This window comes from Taeniopygia guttata, chromosome 29 (assembly GCF_048771995.1).
Source record: "Taeniopygia guttata chromosome 29, bTaeGut7.mat, whole genome shotgun sequence".
Classification (NCBI taxonomy): Eukaryota; Metazoa; Chordata; class Aves; order Passeriformes; family Estrildidae; genus Taeniopygia; species Taeniopygia guttata.
In genome coordinates, this window is record NC_133054.1 from 2,747,759 (window position 1) to 2,756,794 (window position 9,036).

The 9,036-nt window shown below is 61.4% G+C and overlaps 1 protein-coding gene across 1 annotated transcript; it reads left to right on the forward strand.

The window, feature by feature from the left end:
* Positions 1 to 525: 525 nt before the first annotated feature.
* KRT8 (keratin 8) lies at positions 526 to 7,641 on the forward strand. The gene is made up of 9 exons (XM_030259238.4): positions 526 to 1,620; positions 2,391 to 2,599; positions 3,184 to 3,244; positions 3,365 to 3,460; positions 3,584 to 3,748; positions 5,233 to 5,358; positions 5,765 to 5,985; positions 6,502 to 6,557; positions 6,646 to 7,641. Exons 1-9 carry the CDS (start codon positions 1,312 to 1,314, stop codon positions 6,837 to 6,839), a joined length of 1,437 nt encoding a protein of 478 aa, XP_030115098.4. The 5' UTR covers positions 526 to 1,311; the 3' UTR covers positions 6,840 to 7,641.
* Positions 7,642 to 9,036: the final 1,395 nt, after the last annotated feature.

Consider the following 9,036-nt stretch of genomic DNA (forward strand, 5'->3'; position numbering starts at 1 on the left):
TGTGATCTGGGGACAGGAGCTGGGGACAAAGACTGGGGGTCAGAGGTCGGGACACAGGGTTGGGGTCGGGGTTTGGGGTCTTGGATCTGGGGACATGGGCTGAGGACTCAGAGCAGGGGACAGAGACTGGGGTTCTGTGTTGAGGGACATGGGGCTGGGGACACAGTTTGATGGCCTGCCAAAGTATGGGATCAGGGATGGGGCACATGGGGATGTAAGCTGGGGACAGGGATTGGGGTCAGGGATTTGGGACATGCTGCGGGAACATAGTTTGAGATCCCAGGATGGGACAGGGGCAGGGACAAAGATTGGGGGTCAGGGGTTGGGGACATGGGCTGGGGGAATAGTTTGGGGTCACAGATTGGGGATGTGGTGCTGGGGACACAGACTGGGAGACACAGTGGTGACATTGATCTGGAGACCCAGACTGGGGGACAAGCTGGGGACATGGGCTTGGGGACTGAGACTGGGGGGATCTGGATTGGGGTTGGGGGCTGGGGACCCAAACTGGGTGGATAGGACTCGGTCACCTAGAGTTGGGGACTCCGATTGGGAGACCCAGGTGTGGGGACACGGTGGGGACAGGGCTGGGGACACTCCCTAGGGACACTCGGTGGCTCTCTTCCCCCAGGAGGGGGTGCGGAGGGGGGCGGGGAGCACCGGGACCCACATTTTGGGGTACGCCCACCCCCGCGTCCCCGGGGTGGGGACGAATCCCGGTGGTCTCGCGAATCCCGTGTGCCGAAGGGGTTAAAGCTCCGGTCCCTCCCCGCGTTTCTCCTCCCCCGGCTCTGGGGTAAAGCCGAGAACCGCACCGGGAAGGCGCCGGGAACCCGCCCGGCCGCTCCGCGACCCGTCGGGCCGGTCCTGCCGGGGCCGCCGCCGCCCTGCCCCGAGCGCGGCCTTCGGCCTCGTCCTCCTCAGCCTCTCCAGCCTGCTCCAGCCGTCCTCATCCTCCCGAGCCTCTTCAGCCTCTCTCAGCCGACCTCCTTCAGTCATCCTCGGCAGCTGGGGACGTTCTCCAGCCCTCTTCCAAACCTGCGCCAATATCCTCATCCTCCTCCTAACCTCCTCCGTCCTTCCTGCAGCCTCCTCATCCCACTCAGCCTTCTCCAACACTCTTCCAACCCTCCCTGACCTTCTTCATCAACTTTCCAACCTCTTTCCAAACTCCCTCCTATCTCCTTTCCCAACTTCCAACCTCCTCCCAGTCTTCTGCAGCTTCCTCATCCTCCAGCCGACCTCCTTGTTCCCACCTCCCAAACGCTTCCCAGGCTCTCTCCAGCCTCTTTTCCCACTTTTCGCTCCCAGATGTCGGTCTCCATCCCCCGGCAGCCGCTGCGGAGCAGCTCGGCCGCTCCGGGCCGTTCCTTCTCGTCGCGCTCCTTCACGGCCGGTCCGGTGCTCGGTCCTTACGGGGGGCTCCGTGGCGGCTCCGGGGGTCTGGGGGGACCCTCGTGGGTCCCGGGGGCTGGCGGGGGCATCACGGCCGTCACCATCAACCGGAGTCTCCTGGCGCCGCTGGACGTGGCCGTGGATCCCGAGCTGCAGGAGCTGCGCCGAGAGGAGAAGGAGCAGATCAAGACCCTCAACGATAAATTCGCCGCCTTCATCGACAAGGTGGGGCTGGGGGGACCCCGAGGAGGGGTGGGATCACTGTGGGGCCTTCTTCTGGGACCTCCTGGGGCACCTGGGACATTTTGGGACACCTGAGGACATTGAAACCTTCCTTGGGACCTCCTGAACATCTTTGGGGACTTCCTGTACCCTTGGGGACATTGAGACCTTCTCTGGGACCCCCTAAGTCTCAGCTGGGATGTCCCGAGTACCTTTGGGGACCTCCTGAGACCCCTGGGGACACTGGAAAGCCTTTACGGGTACCCTTCAGGGACCCCCTGGATCAGCTGGGGTGTCCTGAGCACCTTTGGGGATTTTCTGAGACCCTCAGAGACATTGACATCCCCCCTGGGGACACCTTGACCCCCTCCTGACTTCCCCAAGGACATGCGGACTCCAGCTTGCTCCGGGACCCCAAATCTGCCTGCCCCCACCCTTCCACTCCATGCCCCCCTCTGACCCAACCCGTTCCCCCGGGGCTGATTTGGGGGTAATTTTGGGGTTCTGGCTCCCTTTTCCTCCTTTCCCCCCAGGTGTGATTTAGGGTGGAGATATTTTTGGGATGATTTTGAGGTATGGGAGTGCCCCTGACCCTGCTTTTGCCCAAGTGTGATTTTGGGGTGTGGGGGTTATTTTGGGGTAATTTGGGGGTGTGGGGTGATTTTAAGGCGATTGTGGAGTATGGGATGTGGGAGTGCTCCTGACCCTCTTTCCCCAGGTGTGATTTTTGTGGTGATTTTCTCTGGTTTTGGGGTGCTGTTCCCTGTCCGCAGGTGCGGTTCCTGGAGCAGCAGAACAAACTCCTGGAGACCAAGTGGGGGCTCCTGCGGGCGCAGCCCCCTCCCCGCAGCGCCCTGGGGGGGCTCCTCGAGGGCTACGCAGGGACCCTGCGGCGGCAGCTGGAGGGACTCGGGCAGGAGCGGCAGCGGCTGCGCGCAGAGCTCAGCCACGTCCGCGGGCTCGTTGAGGAGTTCAAGGCCAAGTCAGTGTCCCTGAATGTCCCCCCTATCTCCTGGGTACTCTCCCCAGACCCCTCCACAGCCCCCCAGTATCACCTCATAGACCCCCTGTGGCTGCTGATGCTGCCCGGGCCATGCCTGCAGCCTCCCAGAGGAATTCAAGGGTCATATCTGTGTCCCCGAGTGTTCCCCCACGTACTCTGTGTCCCCATCATGGCCCTTCATCCCCGTGTCCCCCTGTCCTCGTGGCCCTCAATGTACCCACCGTGTCCCTGGGTCTCCCTGTATCCTCCTGTCCTGACATCCCTGGTCAGAGTTCTCTCTATGTCCCCACATCCTCCCAGCGCCTTGTCCCTTTGTCCCCCTGTCCTCACCATCCCCTTGTGTCCGCATGTTCCCACGTCACCCATCCTCATATCCCTCCCTGTCGCCATGTCCCCCATTCCCGTACCCCCATGTCCCCCATTCCCGTACCCCCATGTCACCCCATTCCCATGTCCCACATCCCCCCAGTTCCCATCCCCATATTCCCCCTGTGCCCATGTCCCCCATGCCCATTTCTCCATGGGGAAACGTGTCCCGCCCATCCTTGTGTCCCTCTGCCCAGGTATGAGGAGGAGATCAACCACCGCACAGAGAAGGAGAACGAGTTTGTCCTGCTCAAAAAGGTGGGGGAGCCCCGACACTGAGGGGGGACCCTGACACGGGAGGAGTCCCTGAGACCAAGGGGTTGCTGGGGGGGTCCCTGGGGGTGCTGGGAACAGAGGGTGACAGGGGTGTTCCCTTAGGATGTGGACGAAGCCTACATGTCCAAGGTGGAGCTGGAATCACGCCTGGAGAGCCTCACGGACGAGATAAACTTCCTGCGGCAGCTCTATGAGGAGGTTTGGGGGTGCCGGGATTTGGGGTGCCTGGGATTTGGGGTGCCTGGGATTTGGGGTGCCTGGGATTTGGGGTGCCTGGATGCGGGGGTGTCCCCCTGCTGAGCTGTCCCCCCGCGTGCACAGGAGCTGCAGGAGCTGCGGGCGCAGGTGTCGGACACGGCCGTGGTGGTGTCCATGGACAACAGCCGCCAGCTGGACATGGCCGGTGTGCTGGCAGAGGTGCGGGCGCAGTACGAGGACATCGCTGGCCGCAGCCGTGCTGAGGCTGAGGGCCTCTACCAGGTCAAGGTCAGGAGAGCACGCCCTGCTGCCGCCCAAATCTTCCTCTTCCTCCTCCTCTTCCTCCTTTCTGCCTGCTCCCCAAACCTTCATCTTCCTCCTCTTTTCTCCCTAATCCTTCCTCCTCCTCTTCCTCCCATACTTTCCCCTCCTTCCTGCTCCCTGAAACTTCCTCCTTCTCTTCCACACCCTGAGCCTTCATCCTCCTCTCTGCCCCATCCTGTCTTCCTAATTCTCCTCCTTCCCGAGCTTTTCTCCTCATCCTCCTCCCTGCTTCTCAAGTCTTCATTCTCTTCCTTGCTTCCCAATCCTAGTCCTAGTTCCCAAGCCTTCATCCTCCTCCCTCCCTGCCCCATCCTCCTCCTCCCCCTCTCTGCACCTCAATCCTTCTCCCTCCTTGTCCTCCTCCTCCCTGGTCCCTGAACCTTCCTCCTCCTCCCTGCCCCATCCTCCTTCTCCTTCCTGCTTCCTGAAACTTCCTTGTCTTCTCCTCCTCCCTGCCCCAAATCCTTCCTCCTCCTTCTCCTCCTCCTCTTCCTTCTCCTCATCCTCCTCATCTTCCTCCCTGCCCTGGAGGGAGCAGGTGCTGTGTGGGAGAAATTCTGGCTTGAAACTCAACTGGAGCTGCCACATCCCAGCCTTGGGTGTTCCCCCTGGCGTGGGCTCGTCCCAGTCCCGGAGTGCCGTGGGGCAGGGAGGGGCCCCCATCTCCATTCCTGGTGCAGATCCCAGTGCCAGTACCTCCCAGGCTCTTTCATCCCCCATTTTGGGATGCTGGTGGAAAGTGGGGGGCCTCATCCCCAACTGGACCCACATCCCAGTGAGAGCCGCCGTATCCCAGCTGGTCATCCCTCCCAGCATCGCTGCATCCCAGCTCTTCCCTCTGAATTTTTGGGGTGCTGTTAGAAAAGTGAGGATCCCCCCTCCTCATCCCACCAAGACTGACTCCAAACCGGATCCACGGCATCCCAAGTGGAGCATCTCTCCTGCTGTGGCCACATCCCAGCTCTTTCCTTCTTGGTTTTGGTGTGCTGGGGAAGGGAGGGGTCCCCTCATCTCCATCCCCCTGAGATCCCAGATCCCAGTTGGAACATCCTTCTTCATACAGGCAAATCCCAGTTCTTTCATCCCAAATTCTGGGGTACTGGGGAAAAAGAGGGGTCCCTCCAATCTCCGTTCCCCCAAGATCCAGTTCCAAACCCAACCGGACCCACCAAATTCTGACTGGAGCTACCACATCCCTGTCAGGGCATCCCTCCTGCCTCCACCACATCGCAGCTCTTCCCTCCCAGGTTTTGGGGTGCTGGTGAAAAAGGAGAGTCCTTCCATCTCCAGCCCCCCAAGATCCTAGCCCCAAATCCAGCTGGACCTCCCACATCCCACCCTGGACTGTCCCTCCAAGTTTGGCCACATCCCAGCTTTTTCCTGCCAATTTTGAGGCACTGGTGGGTTTGGGGGTGCCCCCCGTTCCCACCCCTGCCTGGTGTCTCCAGTATGAAGAGCTGAAGACGGCGGCCGGGAAACAGGGAGACGACCTGCGCCAGACCCGGAGCCAGATCCAGGAGCTGAACCGGCGAATCCAGAGGATTCAGGCAGAGATTGAGGCTCTGAAAAATCAGGTTTGGGATGGAACTCAGATGGAAATTCGGAAGCATACTGCCTGCCCCTCCCCCACACACCCCCCAGCACCCGCTGGGAACCCCCACCCTGGATTCCTGAGGATCCCTTGGGATGTCATCTGGGAAACGGGAGGAGAGGGAGATGGCTTGGGGATTTTGGGGGGGCTGGGAATACTGGTGGGACGAGGGGGGTGAAGGATAGTGGGATATGAGGGATACTGGGGAGTGAGGAGCACTGGGACATGGGGACACTAGACCCCAGAGGGTGACAGGACATGGAATACTGGGACACTGGGTATGCTGGGACATGGGGACACTGAGGGGTGGGGGATATTGGGATATTGGAGACTTTGGGTCACGGGGACCCCGGCCCGGGGGGATCCTGGCTCAGTGTCCCATCCTGCAGCGCTCGGGGCTGGAGGCGGCCGTGGCCGAGGCTGAGGAGCGCGGGGAGCTGGCGCTGAGGGACGCCCGGGCCAAGCTGGCAGGGCTGGAGGGGGCCCTGGCCCAGGCCAAGCAGGACCTGGCCCGGCAGCTCCGGGAGTACCAGGAGCTCATGAACGTCAAGCTGGCCCTGGACATCGAGATCGCGACCTACAGGAAGCTGCTGGAGGGCGAGGAGAGCAGGTGGGAAGCCCTGATCCCAGATCCCACATCCCATAACCTCTGGGCATCCATATCTCACCCATGTCCCGTGTTCCATCCCAGTTACCATGCCCTTCATCCTGGATACCACAAACATCCCATACTCCATGTCCCATATCCTGCGAGGACCCCATATTCCATGGGCACATTCCATATCCCACAGACATCCCATATCCCCTATCCTATACCCTGTGGGTATCCCATATCCCATGGATATTCCATGTCCCATGTTCCATATCCCATGAACATCCCAAATCCCCCCCACTTGACCGTGTCCCTTACTCCTCTCCCCTCAAAAACGCTCAGTTTGGGGGACCCCCTCCAACCCCCTCACTTTGGCCATGTCCCCTAAATACCCTTCCCTCCCATCACTGCTCCTGTTTAGGGGAAAGTTTTGGGGGACAACCGCCCCCAGGTTTCCCTCTAGGCCATGTCCTTTATCCCCCACCCCATCACTGATCCTGTTTGGGGAACCCCCCCAAACCCAACCCCCCCCAGGCTCGAGGCTGCTGTGCAGAACCTGAGCATCCACACCAAGACTTCGGGATACCTGGGTGAGTTTGGGGGGGGGTCTCCAGAACCCTCTGATTTTGGGTGCCCCCCCACGTGCCCCTCCTCACAGCCGCTCCCTCTTTCCCACAGGTGGATTCGGGGGAGGTTTTGGGGGGGGATTTGGGGGGCCATTTGGGGGCACCATGGTCAGCTCAGGCTACTCGGTGCCACCCCCACCCCCCGAGAGCACGGCCCCCCTCAAATCCCGTGCCATCGTCATCAAGAAGATCGAGACCCGTGATGGGAAACTTGTGTCCGAGTCCTCTGACGTCCTGGAGAGCTGAACCTCCTTTCCTGAGGGCCCCCCATTCCTTGGCTTGGCCAGCTGAGCTGAGCCCCCCTCTTTCCTGAGGAGACCTTAAATCCTGACCTGCTGAGCCCTCCCTGGGCCCCGCTTTCTGGGGTGTCCCCCATGTCCACACAAACTGAACCCCCCTTTCCCAGGGGGCTCCTCCTTGCTCCCTGCCTCCCCAGGGTGTCCCCCTAAGTCCTGACCAGGCGAACCCCCTTTCCTGAGAGGGGTTCCCCATGTCCAGCCCAGCTGAGCCCTCCCCCTTTCCTGGGGGTCACTCTGTGTCTTGGGGGGGTCCCTCGTGTCCAGCCCAACTGAGCCTCCCCTTCTCAGAGTGTCCCCCCATATCCTCCCAAGCTGAACCCCCTCTTCTGAGGTGGGAGGGATGGTCCCCCATGCCCTGACATTCTGAGCTCCCCCCCAAGTCCCCTCTTTCCCTCCTGGGGGGATTCCCCCAACTCCAGGCCACCTGAGCTCCCCGAGTCCCCTTTCCTGGGAGTCCTGTCCATGTCCTGGGGGGATCTTTTGGGAGGGGGGTCCCCCATGTCCTGACCTGCTGAGCCCCCCCTCCCTTGGTGGGTCCCCCCTCCATCCTGGCCCCCTTCCCTGGCGGTCCCCAGCTCCTGACAGGACACCAGGCACCCTCTGCTGCCACCCTGAGCCAGTGCCAGTGCCGGTCTCCCCTGGGGGGCTCCAACCCCCCCACTGTCCCCTCTCGGACTGGGGGGTGGGAACTGGGGGTCTGGGCCTCCCCCGGCTGTTCCGCTTGCTGCTGGAATAAAACCTTGGCAATTCGGGAGTGTTGATAACTGCGGGGGGAAGAGGCGTGTGGGGAGCTCGTGCCAGGCTGCCTGGGGTGTTTTGGGGTGCCAGGATGATCTTGGGGCACTCGGATCGGTCTGGGTGTGGCAGGTTCCATCTCGGGGTGCCTGGTGTTGTTTTGGGGTTCCCGAGTCTTTCTTGGGGGACTGGGACCAGTCTTGGTGTTCCCAGATCAGTTTTCGGGTCTCTGGCTCTGTTTGGGGGTCCTAGAATCTGTTTTAGAGTGCCAGAACCCATATGTGGCTGCCAGGGCAAATCTTGGGGTGCCTGGCTCCCTTCTTGGGGTTCCAGGACCAGTTTTGGGGTGCCAGGACCCATCCCAGGGTGCCAATACCTATTATGGGTTGCCTGGATCTCTCCCAGGTGCCAGGACCTATCTTGGGATGCCTGGGTCTGTGTCAGGGTGCCAGAACCCATTTGGGGGTGCCTGGGTTTGTTTTGGGGTGCCAGGACCCATCCTGGGCTGTCAATATCTGTTTGAGGTTCTGAGGGTCCCTCTTGGGGCATCAGGACTCTTCCAGGGGTGCCAGGACTTGTTTTGGGACAGCAATCCCTGTTTTGGGGTGCCTGGGTCCGATTTTGGATGCCCAGACCAGTTTTAGGGTGTCTGTGCCCATCCCGGGCTGCCTGGCACTGTTTTGGCATACCAGGACCCATCCCAGTTTTGGGGGGCCACGGTCCCTTCTGGGGTTCCAGAGCCTATCTTGGAGTGTCAGGGTGTTTTTGGGGGTGGCTGATTCCATCAGGGGGTGCCAGGGCCCGTGTCAGAGTACCTGGCTCTGTTTTGGGGTTCTCGGATTCCCTCGGGGGTGCCAGACCCAATTCCAGGGTACTTGGGTCTGTTTGGGGGTAGGAGCACCCACCCTGGGGCGTCAGAGCTCATTTTGGGGTGGCTGGGTGTGTTTTGGAATGCCAGGGTTTGTTTTGGGGTGCCAGGACCCCATTTGGGAGATCTGAATCTGTTTTGGGGTGCCTGTCTCTCCAAGGGGCTTTTCTCCAGAGCCCTTTTCTCTCGGGGTGCTACTGCACCCCAAAACTCCTGGCTGCCCTCTGCGCCCCCCCCAATTTGGGAATGGCAGGGAGGGAGGGCAGCGGCCTAGTTTGGGGGTCCCAGCCCCCCCCAGTTGGTTTGGGGGTGTCAGGGTGATGCCCTGGGGTGTTTGGGTTTGTGGTGGTAGAGATTTGGGGGCATGGTAGGGGCTCGGAGCCGTTTTGGGGGGCTCAGAGCCCACGGGGGGGGGAAGGGGGACCCCCCCAAAACCGGCGCTGCCCGTGGACTTTGTCCCCCGTTAATGATTAACCCCACGGGGCCCGGGCGGGAGGGAGGGAGGCTTTGGGGCTGGGAGCAGATCTGGGGGTCCCTCCGT

What these genes read in the sequence shown, in the direction of transcription:
- KRT8 (XM_030259238.4), top strand. Translation starts at nt 1,312, where the DNA reads ATGTCGGTCTCCATCCCCCGGCAGCCGCTGCGGAGCAGCTCGGCCGCT. An exon ending in AGTTTGTCCTGCTCAAAAAG is followed by an intron (nt 3,245 to 3,364) that starts GTGGGGGAGCCC and finishes GTGTTCCCTTAG; the next exon opens with GATGTGGACGAAGCCTACAT. An exon ending in TGCGGCAGCTCTATGAGGAG is followed by an intron (nt 3,461 to 3,583) that starts GTTTGGGGGTGC and finishes CCGCGTGCACAG; the next exon opens with GAGCTGCAGGAGCTGCGGGC.